The 22,235-nt window shown below is 34.6% G+C and overlaps 1 protein-coding gene across 1 annotated transcript; it reads right to left on the bottom strand.

Moving 5' to 3' along the window:
* Positions 1 to 893: 893 nt before the first annotated feature.
* Positions 894 to 14,233, bottom strand: LOC150097548 (solute carrier family 22 member 21-like). The gene is made up of 6 exons (XM_090407669.1): positions 14,118 to 14,233; positions 9,521 to 9,633; positions 5,644 to 5,855; positions 3,220 to 3,401; positions 1,236 to 1,399; positions 894 to 1,100 (listed from the first exon to the last, which is right to left on the bottom strand). Exons 3-5 carry the CDS (start codon positions 5,819 to 5,821, stop codon positions 1,250 to 1,252), a joined length of 510 nt encoding a protein of 169 aa, XP_090263795.1. The 5' UTR covers positions 5,822 to 5,855; positions 9,521 to 9,633; positions 14,118 to 14,233; the 3' UTR covers positions 894 to 1,100; positions 1,236 to 1,249.
* Between the last annotated feature and the right edge of the window lie 8,002 nt (positions 14,234 to 22,235).

Here is a 22,235-nt window from a genome sequence, read left to right as displayed (position 1 = left end):
GGTCAAGTGAAATGAATCATAATTTTTCGTTCCTTTTCCAGAAATAAATGATTCCTTGATTACTTGCATCTAACTAAAATTTTCGAATTTAATAATCTAGATGGCAGTTTCAAACTGCTGCCATCTATCGTCAAAACAATAAACTAATCGCAGAACGAAATTTTTCGTGGGAAATATTACTAGGAAATATAATTCATTATTAATAGAAAAATGGCACACTTATAGATTTTAAACAATGAGATCCACTTTTAGGGAGAAATAGTGTTTATTTTATGCCTTTTAAAGAAAACTTAAATAAATTTAAGTAGTAGAAGAGGGCAAAATGATATACTGTATAAGGATTAAAATTGGAAATTTTCATTATGGACAAGCTATACTACAGATTGTTATTAGCTAGAGAGATTATTGGTCAGCCAGAAGAGGAGGAGGACTGCAATTAAACGAACTTTTTAAATAATTAAATTTTCAAAATTCGAATCGGTTGGTATCTGCAATTTCACAGGTTAGATGCTGCATTTCCTCTGAGTGTATTTGTAGCGATCACTGTAAGAGGGCGCTATGATCGAATATATAAGTATGTCAAATAAATTTTTGCTACAGAAATAATATTTGCAAACAACAATTAGTAGAAAAACTATTGTTCGAAATTGCTAATAATTTAACCCAGTGTTGATTGTATTTTTTTTTTTACTTAAAAATATTATTCAAATTTATTTATTTCACTTTTCTTGGTATCGACTGTTTCGCCTTGTAACCCTGTTTTCTTTGCTTTTTTATATTAAAACATCAACCAACTTAATTCATTATGAAAACGCCCAGTTTTATTTATTGTCAATCAGCAGAGCAACCTTACAAGTATTCACGAATATAATTGCGAAGTTACAAAGCAGCGATTTCACCGGCTGGATGATGCATTTCCTCGAATCGCATTCGGTCCTTAGTCTGTAGATTTAGGACCTTCGATTTAGGCTATAACTAATTTATGGTTGGTCATTCAATACTTTTCCTTCAAGTCAGCAGTAACAGGAGATGATTTTTTCTGTGGTAGTTTTTTGTTTTCATTCAAATCTTGATTTGCGTTATTCATGGATTTCCTTAAGCTAAAAAATATAAATAAAATAAAATGGTATTTTATAATAATTTCAGAAGACATTTCCATTTTAAACAAGACACATAATTATAAAATATATTTCATTTATCAGAAAACTGAAGACGTTAGCTATTCAGTGATTTACCTTATGCAAGCACACTAGCTCTGATCCATGCCGAAGCTTTCACCATCTTCGAGAGTTTGAGGAAGATTCTCGTTTATTGTCTCGGGAATAAAAGCAAAAAGAAATGCTGTGACAATGTTAATTCCTCCGAATATGACGAACGGGATGAACTTGTGATATATACTCTGCAAAAAAATATGGAAAAAAATATATAAAAGAAAGACTAAAGAACTGATAAATGTAAACTCATAATAAAAAGATTTCTCATCAGTCGTTTATGTGAATTTACATCCATACTTAGGCTGTTTTACTAATTTATGAACCCAACTTGCGTGTTTAGGTGCAGGAAACACTGCAAATCTTCAATGAATTTCTGTAATCCTAAAATAAAGTATCGTAATGCTTGATTGGTCTCATGATTCCAGATGAGTCATTCACCTCCACCTTTTCCTCTGGTTTATGAATTAAAACTTTTTCCTTTAGTCCGTAAATAGAATCGAAACAATATGCAACTAGTTTCACAATGTGCTGAGTAAAAATTGTTTCTTCTTTTTGAAGAAATTCGGGTTTACAGTCAGAGCAATTCAGAAAAAGCAGTGGTAGACCACAATGCATGTTAATACACTAGTTAGGATTACAAAGACAAGATAGCCGATAATTGACTGTATTTTTGGTAACTAGGAATGAATTTAAAAGACTGTGATGAAAGAGTGAAGACCAGCTATCACCCGATTTCCAGACATTTAATAAACAAAAAAACTTCCTTCCTTTGGGGAACAAAAAAACTTATTAGATTTGTTTTTTTATCAAAACACTGGATGCTTTATGCGCAAATGTAACGCTTGTCAAACGAAAGAAAGAATGTACAAAACTGCCTTACAATTATTAAGCACTATCTCCCACTATTATTATCCCAAATTTTTATTGAATAATTTCATTTTTTTTAAGAAAATATTACTGGTGTTTTTTTTTTTTTTTTTTTTTTTTTTGTTCCAGACTCCCACCAAGTGACATTTATCATAAAATGGTTGAATCATATCTTCAACGAAAGAAAATTAAACATATATGCATAACTGTTTATTTGTTTTCCATTTTTCGTAGTTACGATCGTAGTATGAAGTCAGTGTGTGATGGCCTCTGTTCTTGCTTCTGTTCTCCTTGATGTTTCCCTGTTTTGGGGGGATAAAAAATCCAAGTTTTCCGAGGGAGAAAAAAATAAAAATAAGAAACCATGTCCTCAAGAGACTGACTAGCTCGTCATCACTTGAAAACTCCTTATAGGGTTCTTCCCATCCAGTACGAATCCACATCTTTCTATACAATGGTGGTATCAACTGCACTACAGAAGCAGGATAAAAATAAATAAATAAAAATAAAAGATTTCAAGTAAAGAAACGTTGCCAATATTTGCTTCATGAAATGTTTTTGCTTCGTATCAACAATTAATAGTTGATGTGGCATCTCAATCACTCCATATAATACTAGTTCATCACCCTTTCTTAGATACCGAGACCTGCCACCTGTCTCCACTTAATGTGATATTCCGGAACATTAGAACAATGTAAGAATAGAGCATATGTCATATGCTTTATTCTTACGTTGAATATTTTTAAACTAAGGCATGCATAAAAGGAACGAACATTTATAAAGGAGTTCCAGAATAACGATTTTTATTCATATCAGGAAAAAAAAAATATTGCTGTAGAAATAGGGACTGACAAATGTTCTAAGATTTAATCTGTTTACGCAAAAATAACGCTGCCCCTTTATTTAAAGAAGTTTTTGACAAAAAAGTATTGATACTGTTTAATAAAAATATGCAAAAAAGTGAAGAGTGACACTATTTTTTTATCGTTTTTGATAAAAAAATAATGCCTGACAAAAATTTGTATGAAAAGAGTTGTTGACAAAAAAAATATCGAAAGGGTTATTGACAAAAATTATCGAAAGAGCTGTTGACAAAAATTTATATAAAAAAATTTAAATAAACAAAAATTAACCTTACCAAATATACGATGTACGGAACATCAATACTTGCAATGGATGCTAAAGTGGCGCTAAGTCCCATTGCTATTGATCTTATCGGAGTAGAATAAAGTTCAGCTGATTGTTGGAAAACAACCATAAAAGCTGCTGAGGCCCCATATTTACCAATAAGAGAAGCCCCAATGCGAACAGATTCCATTTCTGAAAAACAAACAAATAACTCAGCAACAGTAAACAAAGAAAATAATAATTATTACTACCCATGTTGAAATTGCTATTTGTTGAATATTTTAAGTGTGTTATCAGCTAGGTGAATATTGTTTCACTTTATTTTTATGATCTTTTCATATTAGACCTTGGCATAATTCTTTCAGCGTTCCTTTTATGATGTAACGTTTATTGACTATTGTAGCAGGTGCATTTCGTAGTCGATATTCATTGCCTTTGGAAAATATTATTTTAGTATAAAAAGAAATTGCAAAATGGTACAAGGAATGTCATTCTGCTTATGTAGAACGTCTACCTACATGACAGATAAAACATTCATTCTACAGAGTCTAGTAGTTTCGAAAGGGATTTCGACTTACAAGATAGAGTAATGTGAGGAATACTTATATATAACCTTAAGTCATTGTTATTTTGAAATCTATTCGTGAGTAAGGAATAGTGTTAATGATAGTGGGAAATTTCATATAGAATTTAATGGATTTGATATTTATGATCCTTCAAATCAATTTAGTTTTTATTTCAAACTAGACAGTTTTGAGAATTAGATAATCCGGACTATTCTGGAGACTGAACATGGAAATTTTTCAAGCCACTGCAAGTCTCCAGTAAGCAGGGTGGTTCAGGTCGGGCACTGGACAACGAAATTCACCTAAAGACAATCACAAGCATCCATCATAGCGGCAATCGAAACGCAGCCTGTTGGTTGGAGAGCGAATATGCTTTTCACTGGAACAACTAGAGCAGCTACCGATTCTATTGAGTAAATGAAGTCGATGATATTTGCACATTTACATTACGTCCGCTGTTTTACCGATGAGTCAATAATTGTACCTGTTATTCGCTAGTCATGTATGAACTCACTAGTTTAGTTGTATATCAAATCATGAACGAGGAGACAGAATATAATATCGGATTTAACCACATGATGGATGGATGTGTTTGTTGGAAATGAATAATTTTTATGACATTTTATTTCACAAAAAATTATTTATATTTGGAAAATATCAATAGTATTTATAACGTGCTTTACTAATTTTGAGTTCCTTCTTCCCGTCTGTTTTCTTCACTGATGAGCTTGTCAGTGAAGAAACTCCACAACACCACCACTACATGTGGAGTTTCTTTTTGACATTAAGAGATCACGATTATATGCTTTCTTCTTGAGATGTTCCCTCCCACTTCCTCTCACTCACACACGCATACAGAATGATAGGGCAGTTCTTTCGAGTTGTTTAAAGTCATCACTGTCACAGAAATAGAAGAAATGGCATAGCAGCACTCCCCCACGCCACCTACTGACGTTATTTCATGCTACAGTCTTATCTATATTCCACTCTCTTTTCTTTATTCTTGGAGACTTTCCATTACCTTCTCAACCATTCGAATAATTCGTTGATTCACCTCTTTTACATTTCATTTCAAGTGTTTTCAGAAAGGACTAAAAATTTTATTTAGAGTTGCGTTTAGTGCAATTGTGTTAGGGCAATAGTACGTTCCTATAATGCATCAAAATGTCCTTTTTTTTTCTCTCATTGGTTAAAATTTTTAAGTGTTCGAATGAGAAAAAAATTTAAAATAAAAAATCACCTTTAAAAGAAGTTTAATAAATAAATTCATTATTATTTTATAACCAAGTAGACAAACAGTACTGCTGCCCTTTTGAAATGATAAAAGTTTAAACTGATCTAGAATCGGACATTACAATCATACTATAGCTGCGTTTTATTATCGCGTAACTTAAATGACACGAACTCTTCCTAACAGTTTGTATAGCTTTCTTTTATGAGTTCTTTTCCTATCTACTATATCATCTTGTCCGCTTTGTCCGCCTCTGTTCTACGGAATGTTAGTTAATCAGCTGTAACTGCGACCTTTATGACAATTCATTCATCCAGGAGCTATTTCTGACATTTGTGAATTTTTTCTTTTTTAGATTTTATAAGAAAAATAATTTAGTTAAAATTTATTTTCCGAAAGGAAAAAATATTCACCTAAAATTTATTTTTAGATGAAAAATAACTTACGTAATTTGGACAATCCGATGTTCCTTCATTTTCTTCATTTTCATCACATACATTAACCAACTTCAATATAAGAAATTGACAGATCCGACACGACAGTGGAATTATCTGATATAACAAAATCTTTTGGATATGATATTTAGTAAAACTAACAGAAAAAGATCGCGTTATTCATAATATATCAAATAACTTACCGGGAAAACAAACAGGTAATAAACAGACAATTCCTGTAACTAGAAATGATCCCACTCCACTCCATCTTCTACCAAAGTAATCCATAAACAACCAGCTTGATACATAGCCTGGAATGTCAATCAGAGTTAGCAGGAAAAAGTTAAGAAATTCGTTTCCACCCAAGTTAGAAACATTCATCAGTAAGCCATGGTAGCCCTGAAGAACGCAAGACCTGAAAAAAAGAGACAAAAATGTAACTCGGTACGTGTTTTAACTCGTGAATATAAAAACATACAAAAATGTGAATGTTTTTATATTCTCACATTATTGTAAAACTAGTGATGAATTTGAAGAGAGAAAATGTCCGCTTTCTTTCAAAAAGCATACACTTATTATATTCTCAAAAAAATGGAAAGTAATTATTTTTTCAAGGTTAATATTTTTCGCTGAGCTTTGTAAAGATCCCTTCTTTCCTATCTGAGTACGGTTAGTCATTATCATAGAAACATTAGCTATTACTGTACGGTAAAACTACAGCCTTAGATCACATAACTTAGAACTCAAAGAAAAGTATTTCAAATTAATTTAATTATCGTATGATGATTCAGCGGCCGTGAGTTCCCTTTACGGGAATGTACGGCACCATCTCAGTCATAGGGTGGATGGGCACAACGGATGTCTGATGTTTTGCCATATACCTGCGGATGAGGAGCGATGTGTGAGTCGGCACATTGTTGTGGTGCAACATCCAAGTCTGGTTTAGTGAAAATTCAGGTCTCTTCCTGCACACATCATCCCTCAAACGCGCTAAAACTTCCTCAACTCTTTGTTTACCATCTGACCAAACATCACCTTGATCTTTGAGAGATTCATCCGTGCTTTTTTTGGTCTCCTCCGTATGCTTGGTTCAGCAATCGAAGTGTCTATGTAAAAGTTTTACCAAGTTTGCACTAAAATTCCCCCCCCCCCCCCACACAAATGTTCTTCTTCAAGCTTTTTCATTCTCACTCATCCGATGAACAGCTTGTGCAAGTGCTCACTTCAGCGCATATAACTCGACTAATACTCACAGCAGTACGGGGCAAATGGAAGATTGTTGTCAACACCTACCGCTAGGTGCGCTCATTTGCCGCGTGCCGATTGGAGCGCTATTCCAAAAGTTTGGTCTTTTTACGAACATCCCTCGTATTTTATAGCTTCATTGATCACACGACGCTAATGGAACCACACTACTTGATTTCTTTCGCGCAATCTTTTTGCAGTTTTTACCCCTTAGTAATAAAACATCAATCTTGTTTATAACTTGACCATTTTTTTCATTTTTAGAAAAGATCTTTTATTTAATAAAGCTAAAATATTTATCGCCAAATATCATATTATGAGGATTATTTCAAAAGTTCTGCACATTATACTCTAACTAATCCACTGCACACCGTACCTCCCTGTTATTAAACCAAACGTGATTAACAAAATACATTTACCGAATCGCAAAGACTATTCTGTCTTATCAATGCTACCCAACGTTTGGATAAGTCTTGTGTTTCTATCAGCCAATTTTTTATTTGTTTATTTATGTGTTCCATGAGTCGAGTTAGTTCAGAAGTAATCTTGTCAATAGTAATAAAGGGTGTCCCACGGAGTGGTTCTTTCAACGGAAACTTCATATCAGTCCTCATATGATGTGAGTCCTCATATCACGACTATATAAGGATGATGTTCTATATTTTTAATAGCTCAAGGACAGCAAAGGTCATACTGCGTCATATCAAAGGTGATAGCAGCACGCTAAGCGTAAGATAATCACAAACATCCATGGCGGCAGTGGGATTCGAACCCGCAACCTATTGGTTGGAGAGCTGCTACGCTATCGGCCAATCGGGTTGGCGTATAGGAATGAGGAAGCACTCTTACCAGTGGCGCACCCACGGGGAGACCAAGGAGCCCTGTCCCCCAAAAGAAAAAGGGAAAAAACACTAGAAAAATTTCCAAATATCTTTTCCTAATTAAAATTTATTATTTTTTTTTATTTATGTTGTGCCGTGTCTTATATTTCTATGCTACTTATGAATTAGCGGTCACATAAGGTGGGAATACACTATAGCCACGGTGGCCAAATTGCGGCTCGCGAGGCGCTTTTTCTTCATTTATAATTTTTCTTAATTTTTTATTGTTTTTAATTTAATTTTTAAATTAACTATATTGTTGTTCGGCAATGCAGTTATATTTATATTACCTTGTCAGAAAATTTTAAAAGATACATTAAAATATACAAAAGAATCAACTGACATTACAGACCAACCACAATTAGCAATTTTTATTCGTTTCGTTCTTGAGGACGGAGCGACGCGAGAAGAATTATTAGATTTAATAGCATTAAAATATAGTACTCGTGCCGTTGATATTAAGGGAAGCTTTTGATGTTTCCCTTAAAATTGTTGAAAAAGTAATTTGTGGCTCTTAACAATTTCTGGTAGGTAACTATGGCTCTTGCTGCAAAAACTCTGGCCACCCCTGCACTATAACTCTCGGGAAAAATCATGGAAGATTCATTAAAAACTTAAGATATGCGGATGATGTAGTGGTGATGGCCGAAAGTGAAAATGGATTACAACAAATTGTGCAAAGAATTGAAAACTCCTGTATAGAGTATGGACTAAGGATTAACACAAAGAAGACCAAGATAATGATAATGGGCAGAAAAATTGGAGATAATGTAAAGGTAAGATGTGGAGGAAAGATTTTAGAAGTGGAAAGATTTCAATATTTAGGTAGCTGGATCTCAGAGAAAGGAACTTCAGAGTTAGACATTAGAAATAAAATGGGTAAAGCTAAATCGGAATTTATGGAAATGAAGAGAATTTTAATAAACAAGAAAACTAAAATAGGTGTTAATATTGGAATAGTTAAAGCAACAGTTTGGAGTATTGCAAGTTATGGAAGTGAATCATGGACACTCAGAAAGAGAGATATTGAAAGAATTAATGCATTGGAAATGTGGTGTTATAGAAAGATGGAAAAGATTAACTATACAGAGAGAATATCAAATCAAGAAGTTTTAAGAAGAGTTGGGATGGAAAGAACACTGCTTAAAAACATTATGCAAAGAAAGACCAGATTTGCAGGACATCTTCTGAGAGGTTCCTCAGGATATCTGACAAGAACTATATTATAAGGGAAAGTTGAGGGGAAGAGAAGACGTGGAAGACCAACTAGAGAGTGGGTCAATGACATCGTGGAATGGATTGGTTTAAGAATGACGAAGGCGACAGACAGAGGGAAATGGAGGAGTGCTGCTTATCTGCTGCAACCCTCTTGCAAGAGGATGCTACCGGACGACGACGTGTCTTCTATTTCTACACTACTTATGAATAGTGGTCACATAAGGTGGGAATACCCTATAGCTCTCGGGAATCACGGCCGCTGTGAACGCAAGGCGAACGAAGTAGTGCTCGGGAAGACCGAGTGCTACTTCGTTTGTCCGAGCTGGGCCAGAGGAGATCACGTGTATCATGTATTGGCGATCACCGCAGATGCTCAGTCATAGGTCGTATGCAATGTGTAGTGTGTATTCTCAAATCGTCTACTGAACTAAGCTAAAATCTTACAATCCATGTAGCCTCATGTTGTCATGGAAAATGAGGACTCCGACTTCAGATTCATGATTTTGAAGTCTTATTTAGCCGAACAAGAACACGGCATTTTAATTCAGTCCAGCTTACAACTGACGTGAAAGTAGAAACTATTACATCATCCCACAGCTCACGCATGCGCAGTATGCAGAATTTTTGAAATAGTTTTCGCAAAAAATAGCTAATATATAATCGAAAATCATACGCATGCATTATCTATGTGATTGTAACACAATATCAAATATCTCTAGTACACCGTGGCTCTTACCATCCGAGTGTTATGATCAGAAAGTTTCTTCGTAGTCGTGGATACCTAAATAGATCTTTCCAGGAATATTTTTTTTCGCTTGTGTTCTTTTTCTTAGTGCTCTCTCCATATTTCTTAAGTTGCATTAGGAAACAGAAAATATAAATTAGAAACTATATCAGCATATAAGAGTGCAGGGGTTTTGAGAAGAAGAAGAAAAAAAAAAGGAAAAAACATAGTATTTAAAATTTCACAGTGAATAGATGATTAACATCTTGAATATATATATATATATATATATATATATACCGTGGAAGTCCCGTAAAATTGATCCAGTGTGGAAACACTGGGCCTGTGGGATAATGGCTAAAGTGAATCCGTAAGAGAGGAACCATCTATGATCCTAATTTCTCCCTTCTGGTCGTCTTGAATAACAGATCGGTCGGCGTCCAGGATTTTAAAGAAAATTTTAGATGCACCACCCAACACATGTGAGCAGCAGTGTTCTAAGCATGAGCGAATTTGGGATTTGTATATAGGTAGAAGTTGGGTGTAAAATAGCCTCTTGAATAAAAGAGCATGCATATATATATATATATATTTTTTTTTTTTTGATGCTGTGGAGGCTAGAGTTAGTGCAGAGAGAAATCTGATCTGGTCTGCTGATTTGTGTGTATTACTGAAGGTAAAGATAAATGAGCTGAGATCATTTTTGGGAGAGAAAGGGCGAGACTGTGTTTTGGTGGCATTGAACATGACAAGGTTGTCCTCTTCCCATTGAAGGATAGTATGAAGATCAATGTTTAAAACCCTGGTTGTAAATGATCTTTAGCCTGGGATGTCAAAGTATTGCATGGTTTATCGAATGAGTAGGATGAGTGGAGAGAATGTTGTGGATAGGATTAGTAGTGATTGTGGGTAAGTCATTTATGAACAAGACAAAGATAGGACAGAGCCTTGAGGCATTTCAGCATAGATGGTGAAACCCGAAGACAGGAAGCCATCAACAGTGGCTTTTCTTCAAGCGGAGAAAGACCAGAGAGAAAGCTTTGGAAATGTAGGACGACAACACAAGTTTCTCCGAACCTTTCCATGGCATGTTTGCAGTGGTGAGTGATGTATGCTACGAGGTCAACTGTGGATCTTGAATAGTGAAATCCGTATTGCTGAAAATTGGTAGGCTTATAAATGATAAAGAAGTTGTCTGTTAATGACTTTCTTGAGGTAATGGGAATTGGTCGGTAGTTTGACCGTAGACTTTTATCACCCTTTTTTGGAATAAGGTGGATATGAGATTGCGTCCATGCATTGGAATAAGTACCATATATGTATAATAGATTGTAGGGACGATTCAAGACGGGTGTTAACTCTGGAGCATAATGTTTGAGAACAACTGGGGAGTGCCACCAAGACCAGAAGACGTTTCAGTATACGAGCTATTTAATAGTTTTTTTCTTATTTCTTTTTGTCGAAAAACTAAGGGAGGCATACGGTTCTTGGATTTCAGAGGGATAGGAGGTGATTTCTTTGGCCATTTATGCAGAGTTTAAGGAAAAAGAGTACAAGAGGTCAGCTTCATCTCTGGGTGAAGTAACAGTGGCCCCATCAGGGAGTGTGTGTGTGCCGGAATCACTCAAGACTCGGTAAATCATATTCCTCTAATAGGAGTGGTCACCACTCTATACAACACTACGTCATCCTAACTCTGTAAATTCATTCATCACTTCCTCCTGGAATGCTCCCGAAATATATTCCCGTCTGCCTTTACTAGCTAAAAGCTTACTCAGCAGCCCTTATTTTTATTTCCCTTCCTACCCAGCTAAGAAAAATCTATCTTATAATGTATCTTAAGCTTATGTATTTCTTTTATCCCTTCTTATTGGCCTTCTTTACCAAATTCTGTAACTCGCAGTCCTGTGGCTTTATCTCATAATCCATACGTGATCCTAATACCAATACTGATAAACATAGATTGTCAGTTTCTTCTTCCAGCATGTAGTTAGCGATCAGCAGCAGGGACTGTTTTTTACTCGGAGGGGGGGGGGGTGGATGAGTAGAATCGGTTGCCAGTCAGTCATGAGTCAGATGTGTTTTTCAGACATATCTGCTCCGAAACGTCTGTACTCCAATGTGTGCGCGCGAAGACATTTTTGTCTACGCGCACACACACACATGACTATAATATATGCAACTTTTTCTTCATGAATCAAAGTGTTATACGTATCGTATTTCTTAGTCCAAATACCATAATTTTTTACACTTTATTTTAAAAGGAAAATATCAGAGCTTTTTTTTTTTTTTTTTTTTGCCACTTCATTTCAAAAGAGCACTTCATTTGTCATGGAACGGTCATATAGTTAATATAGAGTACATTATAGCGAGACTTCCCCCCCCCACACACACACATACACACATACATTAATATTTCCTTTCACAAACGGATTGAATAAAAATTAAAATCTTCCTCATCATTGTCCTTTTGATCATATCGGTAATCTTCCACATTTTCTCTCTCTCTTCCACTGTAATTGCCTTTCCTGATCGCGGAGGAAAATTGCAAAGCCAGGAAGCTAATCGAATCCATTGTCATCTCTTGCCTCCTTAACTTCTTGTAACGCAGTCTGTGTCAACACGCTGTTAGGTTTGGGAACTTGCAGTAAAAATCATTGTGACCATATGCGGATTTACGTTTTAGATTGAAAAGACTTCAACAATTATGATAATTTGCAGTTCAACTAAGATGGGAGTTACTTCATCTGTTCTCATCTGTCGTTTTTCTTCATTCTCTCTAGAGTCATCCATTGTAACACATATCAATCTAATCTATTTCGTTATATATATATATAGGGTATAAATAAGTAGAAGTTTATATCTGAAAATAGCTCAACGGCTGTGAGTTAGAATATCCACATTTGCATAACTCTTAGTTTTATTTATTTATTATATGGTTCCCACCCACGAAAGTTTTTTTTTTTTTTGCGAACCTCTAGTACAATCGTACCGTGGATAGACTTAAACTGTTTTTCTTTTATTATTTAACTAATTTTATAGATCTTTTGTATTATTTATTTATTTTTACCTGCTCTAGAGAACCAAATATAGAACTTTTTCGAGCCACTTCAGGCCTCCAGTAAGCAAGAAGATGGTCTCACAGTAAGCGATGTAATTCATCTCCCATCTAAAGTTAATCACGAACATTTATGCCAGAAGTGGCATTCCAACCTCGGTTAGTGTATCGGCTAACCACTTGGTCAACGATGCTGGCAATTTACTTGTTCCAGCTTGTGAACACCCAGCTGGAAACGCGCGCAGAGAGAGAGAGAGAGAGAGAGAGAAAGTGAATTAATAGACAAACAGTACTTGCATTTGCTAGTCACAAGAATAAACAATAACAATATACAATAATTATAATTATTGTTTACTGCTGTTGTTGTTTATTGTTTACAAGCCTAGCTGGAAGATATCACGTCTTAAGAGACCCGCCACCATGCTTATTGCAGGCCAGAAGTAGCTTGAAAAGCGTCCAGCTCTCACCCCAGATCATCAGTAAGCGACATCGTTCTCTGCGAAAAGTTCATCTCCCACAACATCATTTTCTTCGTTCTCAGAGGATTACGATAGAGGGGTGCCTTCACAGCCCTCATAAGTTGTTACATCCTAACGCAGCGTGGTCGACTTGTTCTTTGGAGGTTAGATATTTTCTGTCGTTATAACAGTTAATACTTCGATACACAAACATCGTACTGATCCTGGGTGTTTTTAGTGCGTTGAAGATAATTGGAGGCTGCATTCCTTGTGAAGCTATATATAAATCTTAACTGAGAAATGCTATTTATGCATATTTCCATATTTGTAATGAATAAAAATGTATATACACATATTACAGAAAAAAAAATTTCACATTTATTTCATTAATCTTTTTAACCTAAGAACACGAAGGATTATTTATCAGCAAGTGGCCAAATAAATATCAAAGAAAATTCAAAAATATTGAAATTAAAATATATTCAAAAAAATTATTGAAAGAAATGCGAACGTTTATAATCCCAAGATTCAAAATATTGCAAAGATTTTTCACTAAGCGAATTTAATGGCGAAAAAATAAAATAAATAGAGACGATAATCTCTGTAGTAGAACAAGCATGTAATATAAGCTGGATTTTTATGACTGAACGATGATACAAATCAAAAATAAAACACAACACATATCATGAAAAGAACAAAGGCCAAAAGACAGGTTTGTGAAACAAAAGAAAAATGTATGTCAAGTTTGCTCCATCTATAATTATTGTTATATAACACCATAACACATAATAAACCAAAATACGGACTTTGTTACTGAGTTAGCATGATTTTGCAAAAGTGGTCGGTTGGCTTGTTTCTTTTAGGACTATTTCTAAATTTCTTTTCACACTAAGAATGCAATACTTGTTGATAAATTTCGTCATTTTAGCGAGTTGGCTGCTTTCCACTCATTTCCTCTGTCATTTTGCATTATATCATTCTAGTAAAAAAAAAAAAAACATTCCTCCAATTAGAACTAATATTCGCCGAATTCTAGTAATTTATATATATATTAATTATGTTCCTACTTTAAATAAGTTTATAATTCACTGACTTTTAACTTTGCCTCCAGTTCCCCGATCTCATTGCCCGATTTGCCATTCACTCTGCTTATTTTATTCAAAATAATCGCAGCTTCTTTATAGCGGTTTTGACTGACGAGCCATCTAGGAGATTCCGGTAGCATCCTGCAACAAATGAAAATGACTTCTAAGTAGGTATCACTTCAAATTGATAAACTACATAAAGTGGGAGAAATCAGCAATAAAACCTCGTTACAACATCATCTGACTTCACTGTTGACTACATACGCCAAAAAAAAAAAAAAAAAAAAGACCAGTGTGCAGAAATTGGAAGACTTAACTGCACAGTATTTCACACATCTACACTCTCAGCCTTGCGACTGGATCACTGTAACGTTTTTTTCTTATTTTCCAAAGTTCGAACTATAATAAATGACTCTTTCACATAAGAAATGCGTGTAGATATTAGTGAAGGTTGAAGAGGTTACAGGATACACTTGAAAGATTTTGGAATTTCGGTAATAGGATCCAAGGGAACCATACAATGATAGCATTTTTTGGCATGTTTCGCACACAACCAATTGTTCTAAGAACATTCTAAATATGTTTTACACAATTTACATATTAAAATCATATATCTAAAATACACGACTATTAATTTTCATAAGTCTCAAAAATATAATTTAACATTTCACGTTTATTTTTTTTTTAAAGGAAACCACTTACTTACTTCCAGTAGAAGAATAAAATGAAACTCGTGGCAGTCGTTATGATGCCATACAATATCCAGTCTCGTGTCAAATACGCAACTAAAGGTAGAACACATATGCCGAATGCCCAAGCAGAATTGTTTACGTTATTAAGCCAAGTTCTGACTTTAGGATTAACCATTTCAACCACTGAAAGAACACAAATAAAAGTACCAAATTAGAATCAATTTTAAATAAATCGGTTCTTCTTTAAAAAAATACGCATTTTATAAAAAACAAGAATATGAATATGAAACTCATCGCTATATTGCTACAGCAATAATCGCCATTACTAAAAATATAAATAAGGTATTATATACGAAAATAATGCGATTTATAAGCGCATTTTCACTTTTTTTTTTTTGTACTAGGCACATGAATAACTTGTAAAAAGAACGGAAATGTCAGTAATTAAAAATTCCACTTTGAACAATTATTAAGTGTGTAAGAATTATAAGAGCATGCTAAGCCTAACGTTAAATTCCACCACACGGTAATTTTTATAGTTAAATTAGTTTTAGTTTAAAGAGCGCATAATAAAGATTCTACTTCTTCTTATTATCGAAATTAACAAAGTATCATGAATACAATATGATTTTGATATGCCATTAATTATTGCTTTGGTGTAAACCAAATAGGTGGCGTTAGTTTCAAAGGCAGAAATAAAACAGCTTTTACCCTTGCATTGCGGAAGCGTGTTTAACACTCGAAAGCAACGTACGAGTGAAATTTATTATTTTCATCAGGAAAAACATGTTCAGGAATTTCTGATAAATCTGAAAGTTTCATTTTTATAAATTTTACTCTGCAAACTCTAAACGATTCTGCTCAGTAATGATGACAAAAATGCTGCTACAGTGTTATAGCAATTGACGCAATCCGCACAAAATTCTGCAAGGCAATATGCTTCTGACGTTGCAATTGGAAAGGCAAATAATAATAATAATGTGCTAATTATGTATGCTAAAACTGCAATGGCTGAAAAGAAATATCAGCCACATGTAGTGGCTGAAAAAAATCCATATCTCAGATCTGAGTTTTGTGAATGGTTGCAAAAAGAGGTAAACGAGGATATGCAACAGTTGGCGGACACTACTGTTTGGTCAAATGAAGCTAAAATGTCTGTTGATTGCGTAAATGCGTCAATAAGAGTCCTTTTATAAGAGCTTTCTGCCTTCCTACCAGGTAAGAAGTCCTCATATAAAAGGTTCTTCGTGTCCAATGTTTACAATAAAAGAACACAGCTGTTATCAAATGAACTAAGAGAACTTGTCGAAAGTAGCATTCAAGTTGAGGTATAGCTATCTTCACTTAATCGAGGTATCCGTTATGGCGAACATTCATACATATATCGATAAGAAAATGTTATTATCAGGGGCGACTCGTGCACATAGGCACTGCGGAACTGCAGCACTCTCAATTTTTCTCGATATATAAATATATTTATTAATTTATTTATATTTGCTTGTAATATTTCATTTTATCATCAACAATCCTATACAATTCTCTTATTTTGTATAAAAAAATAATAAAAATCCGTCTTGTAGCACTTAGGAAGGCGACGGACGCTAGCATCACTGTGTTTACCACAGTGTCATATTGCTACGCCCGCAAGCATATGCACGTTATAGTGCATATGCTTGCGAGTTATGAGCGTCATAGCGAGCTATTAGCGTAATGCGGCACTGTCCGTCGCGCAGTTCCACTGTTGTTTATATGCAGTTTGCGCCAGTAGTAGAGTGTTCGTAGTGCTTATAGTGTTCACTCCGTCTCTTTAAATATTTGGACAATACAATTAAAGGATTTAATTGTAATGTCCATAAATTTAAATCCATTCCTTTAATTACAATTAAAGGAATGTATTTTATTTTTAAGATATTGAATTATACTAAACTGTATAGTTTTATCGATAATAAACAATATTTTTTCATGTTTAATTTTTTTTAAAATTTTTACCATAATTTTGATATTTTATCCAAACTCCTATATACGCTATGTATATAGGAGTTTGGATACAGTGTGTATGTATATTTCGAAAGTTGCAGCACCCCCACGATTTCAAGCCGTGAGTCATCTCTGGTTACTACAAACACGGAGGTCTCTTACCATTACTAATGCGATATCTGGATGTAATTTGATAAATATTTTAACCATGTGTATCGTACTCTCAAACAAAACAAAACAAAACAAAAACTTTTCTAAATGTATATATATATGTTACGGTTAAAGTGATAAATCCGGTTATTATTAATAATTACCTGTTATTATTAATAATAACCAGTTAAAGTGAATAATTTACGAGAAATAATCACTTTAACCCAGTGGTCGCCAAAGTGGTCGATATCGACTCCCAGGGATCGATATAACATTGTTAGGGGTCGATTCTGGCTCAGGGGTCGATTGAGGGTCGATAAAAAAATATAAGACATCATCGTAAGGGTAATATTTAATTCGGTTAACTTGGATTACCTCCATCCTGAATGACAACGACGCAATTAAGAGTGCATCGTGGGAACAGTGACATGAATAGGACCGTAAGATGGAGCAAGGTCATGAAAATAGTTACGGAGTCCAATCAAATAGGCCAAAATGACGTATTTACCAAAAAACGGATGTCTGTGGTTCCCGCCTGGTCGCGCGGCGGGAGCGAGATTGCAACACGTGCGCCGTTGCTTATTTACTTATACTTACACCTATTCGATCCCAGTCTCATTTTTGCGCATCGACATAAAAGTGAACGTCAAAGTTCTAAAATTCATCAACATACATATTATAATTCAATCGTTATTCATTCACGAACTAAACTTCTCTATAATATCACTAGTAATACCTGTGATATTATTAGTGATAGTAATAGTAGTAGTAATAGTAATATAATAATATATATTATATTATACATACAATAAACACTGTAACTATAAAATAAACACTCAAAAACTCACATAAGCGTCTTTTTCGCTTGTCCTATTATAATTACGTAATAGTAAAATAGAGGGGGGTCGATAAAAAGTCAAGAAACTCTTGACGGGGTCGACTGTCAAAGAAGTTTGGCGACCCCTGCTTTAACCGGTTAAAGTGAATAATTCCTAGAGGAGTCTGGTGATGTAATAAAAACATGTTTATAGGTTTTATGTATAGGTTTTCATTCTCAATAGAAATTATAACAGCTTAGGTTAGGTAAGGTTAGTTTATAATGAAAAAAGTAAGTAAAGTACTTATTTTGCACTCAATGAAATCATAAATCATTATAAACTAACCTAACCTAACCTTTATCGGTTGGGAATCATAAACTAACCTAACCTAACCTAAAGTAACCTGGATGTCGCATGTCGAACTAGAGTGTGGTCGTAGTTTGTCGTGGGCAGATAAATGGGGATTATAGATAAACGTCGTTGCTGTACCTCTTTCCTCATCAATGGAGAAAAACACTGGTCAGTTCCTCTCTGATTTATCAATTATCCCCATTCATCTACCCACAACAACTTTTATTTGTATCCCCATTTATCTGCCCGCAATCATTAAGCTCGGCCCACAACAACGTTTATCTTTCATCCCCATTAATCTGCCCACGACAAACTACGACCACACTCTGGTTCGACATGCGACATCCAGGTTAATTTAGGTTAGGTTAGGTTATAACGATTTCTGATTTCTGATTTCATTGAGTGCGAAAGAAGTACTTTCCTTACATTTTCCATTAGAGAAAAATGGTCGGAAAACCTTGAAGCTTGTTTGGTTTTACTTTGACATCACCTTTCTATTTTCAAAGGAATAAACGGTCTTGTAATTTATCCTAAATATGGTGGTTTGGCTGCTTTTAATTTTGAACCTGCTGACCAGAACGAAAAGTAGCCAATCAGTGTCATCCATCTAACAAGCGATACGCTAACTCTGTAAATATGAAATATAAATGTCTGTATTTGTAATAATATGTGTATGAAAATATTTGTGTTCTCTTGTTATAGGCATTTGATTTTTTTAAATTCATTTCACGGGTATTTCTGACTTATTTTATCAGATAGTACCACCTCCTTTCTCAAGGAAAGCCAGGAGATTTTTTTTAACAATCTACGATGCTTGGAGAACTTAAAGCATAATACTACACAGGCTGTTGTTTGAATTGACGAAATACTTCAAAAATATTCCCCCAAAATGCTAAAAGGAGTGATGCTCATATTAAAAGAGGTAGTGGTGGACTTTCCAGTATTTTCTGCAAGTTGTTATTTAACGCATATGAAATTATTCCTAAAAATTAAAATTACATTAACATTAACAGTAACATTTCTGGCTAGATGGGTGAAGCAAAATTGCTTTTCATATTCCCCTTTGTCTTGTAATGGAAGAACTTTGAATGGAGTGTTTATGAGCTATATGCTCGCCCATTGGGGGCAGTGAAGTTAGTTGTGTTCAGCTGAACTTAAAATAGATTTTTTCTTTTATATTTGTTGATTTCTTCTTCATTATATTCCGAGGCTTCCTTGATTAACGGGTTTGGATGGTTACTTGTCTTGGTAAAGAACTTCTCAGCTAGATTTATGAGAAAGGAAGAGATATAAGGGATATTAACTTCTCTATGGATCTGGGTGTTTCTTATGAACCAAGGGGAATCCAGAATGAATCATCCTCAGGCACTTATTCTGTAATCTCTGAAGTTTTAGAATGTTTGAATTTGCGGTGTGGCTCCATGCTGGCGATGCGTAAGTGATAACCGGTAGAATTACCATCTTGTAAATTGTTAATTTTGTTTGCGTGTCCAGTTTACTTTGTCTGTTGATCACAGGGAAGAGCTGTGCTAAGACGTTGGATGTCTTTGAGGTAATGTAACTAATATGTTTGCTGAATAGGAGTTTACTATCAAGAATCACTCCAAGATATTTAACTTCAGTCTGCCATGGAATCTTTACTCCCAATAAATAAATATCCTCCATGGTATGGATTTTCTTTCTAGTAAACAATATAGCTGAGCTTTTCTGGGGTTAACTTGGATCCTCCAGTCTGCCATCCACTTTTCTAAAGTGTGTATGCTAGATTGTAGTCTTTTAGTTGCCAGTTTTGGGCTCAGTGATCTTGCCATCAGTGCAGTATCATCTGCATATAATGCAGTGAATGTTGTTGTTGGGTTCAGAGGGATGTCTGCTACATAGATTGAAAACAGGAGAGGTGCCAGAAGAGATCCTTGAGGTACGCCTGCCGAGATCCTGCGTCTGGTCGAAACCGTTTCGCCTACCCTGACCTGAATATATCTGTCTTTCAGGTAAGAATGTATTACTTTTATTAACCTGACTGGAAAATTAAATTTTATCAGTTTGTAGAGAAGACCTTGATGCCATACTTTATCAATCGCCTTCTCTGCGTCGATGAAGATGGCAGCTGTATTGAATTTCCAGTTGAAACCTTTAGTAATGATTTCTACCAGCCGGTGCACTTGTTGAGCTGTACTATGGGCCCTACGGAATCCGAACTGTTCATTAGGCAAAATTCCTAACTTATCTGTTTCTGCTTGGAATCTTGAGAGGATCACTTTCTCTGTCACCTTTCCGAGGCTGGATAATAGGCTTATGGGTCTGTAGCTTTCGGGAAGGTGAGCATTTTTTCCTGACTTCTTCAGTGGTATGATTGTGGCTGTTTTCCATGTAGTAGGGAAATGCTGGAATCTAAAGATGGCATTTGTAATGTTGACGAGATGGACTATGGCTTTTCTTGGAAGTAGTTTTACTATTCTGTTAGTTATGCCATCCGGTCCTGGAGCTTTTTTATTGTTTAGATGGGAGATGATATTTATCATTTCTGTTGGATTTGTAGGAGTGATATGTTCGGAGTTAACAGTGTTCTGTCTTAAGGTTGTCCTAACACGACGATGTATCTTGTACATAAGGTTGATATTTAAATTTGTATACGATGGGTTGCACTGAGATTCTAGGTTATCTACTAGTGCTTCGGCTTTCTCTTCATCTTTGTGAACTGTCCCTTTCTTGGTTTGTATAGGGGGTATAAGTTGCTTTTTGGTGCGGATTGCTCTTAAGAATTTCCATACAGAATGATCTTCGGTGTTGATGTTAGCCAATTTGGTTTCCCATTGATGGTTTCTATGCTTTTGAAGAGCTTCTCGGACCTGCCTGTTTAGATTGTTCAATACTTTTTTATCTTGTGGGGCTCTTGTATTGTGGTATCTCTTCCTGGCTCTATTTTTTGCTCTGATTTGATCCATGATTTCCTCAGGGATACGGTTGGTTGGGTTGAAGACAGTGGATTGTCTGACTGATTGAATTGCTTTCTGAATTTGTATGGTTAAGTTATTTATTGCTGTGTCAATCTCTTCCTTTTTACTGATACTGGGTACTGGACCAATATGATCGGGAAGAACCTTGGCTAACTTGTCCCATGGTATGAATGTGTGCAGAGGAGAGAACTGATGTGATGAACCTAGATTAAGCACTATGGGACTGTGGTCAGAAGATAATTCGTTGACTGATTCCAATTTGAATTGGGTATCTTAAATTTGTAAAGATGACAATGTCCAGTACATCCGAGCCACCCGAGGGGCTGAAATGGGTGGGCTCAGTGGGGCCGGCCACTACAACAGTAAAAAAAAATATTATTTTAAAAATTAAAATAATACTAATGATTATACTTGTATTTAATTTATTTAAAATTTTAAATAGTGTAACTTTTAGATTTAAAAATTTGTTTTAAATTTTAAATTTTTAAAAAATTAAAAATTAATGTTTAAACTTGTATTAAATAAAAGATTATATTACATTGAAATTAAAATAAAATTCTATATAAAATATAAATATAAAATAGTAATATATAAATTTAATGCATTTATATTGATTCAAAGAGTTATAATGACGACCTTTGAATGATTAAAATATAGCTGATTTTTCGTGTCCATTATTCTTGATGACTACTAAGCTAATAGATTGTAATAAAGGGTAAAATAATCATCCCCGGTCCTCAGATACCTTATAAATCTTAAATATACTGTTTTTAAATTGTTTAGTAACATCAAGAAGGAGAAAAGGTTTAAATATAGTCTTTATATTTAGGTTTAAATATAGTTTAAATAAATTAAGTATAATTTACTGATCATTAGGGGGAAAATGTTATGAATTTTTTAAATAATAAAATGTTCATTTCAAATGTAACTTACGAGTACTTGTAAAAAAAAAAAAAAAAAAACTGTGACATACCAGTCGATTAACTTTGGTTGGATTCGCGGTAGACTATTATTCGGAAGGAAAGAGAATGATGGAGCAACAATTGAACAAGAAAAAAGAACTCGTAGATTTCATAGCTAAATGAGGAAACCATTCAAAACCGAAATTGGAAAAAGAGAGAAAGAGAAAGAATGATAGAAGACAGAATTTTTGAGAAACGGATTCCTAATAAAAAACAAGA

This window comes from Typopeltis vanoorti, chromosome 17 (assembly GCF_054136105.1).
Source record: "Typopeltis vanoorti isolate ZY-2024b chromosome 17, IOZ_Tvanoo_1.0, whole genome shotgun sequence".
NCBI classification, from domain to species: domain Eukaryota; kingdom Metazoa; phylum Arthropoda; class Arachnida; order Uropygi; family Thelyphonidae; genus Typopeltis; species Typopeltis vanoorti.
This window is presented reverse-complemented; position numbering and strand designations above follow the sequence as displayed.

Coding starts and splice junctions, on each gene's coding strand:
- LOC150097548 (XM_090407669.1), bottom strand. CDS start 5,821: ATGAATGTTTCTAACTTGGGTGGAAACGAATTTCTTAACTTTTTCCTG. Junction 3,402..5,643: donor ATTACCTGTTTGTTTTCCCG/GTAAGTTATTTG, acceptor TTTGTTTTTCAG/AAATGGAATCTGTTCGCATT. Junction 1,400..3,219: donor TTCCGTACATCGTATATTTG/GTAAGGTTAATT, acceptor ATTTTTTTGCAG/AGTATATATCACAAGTTCAT.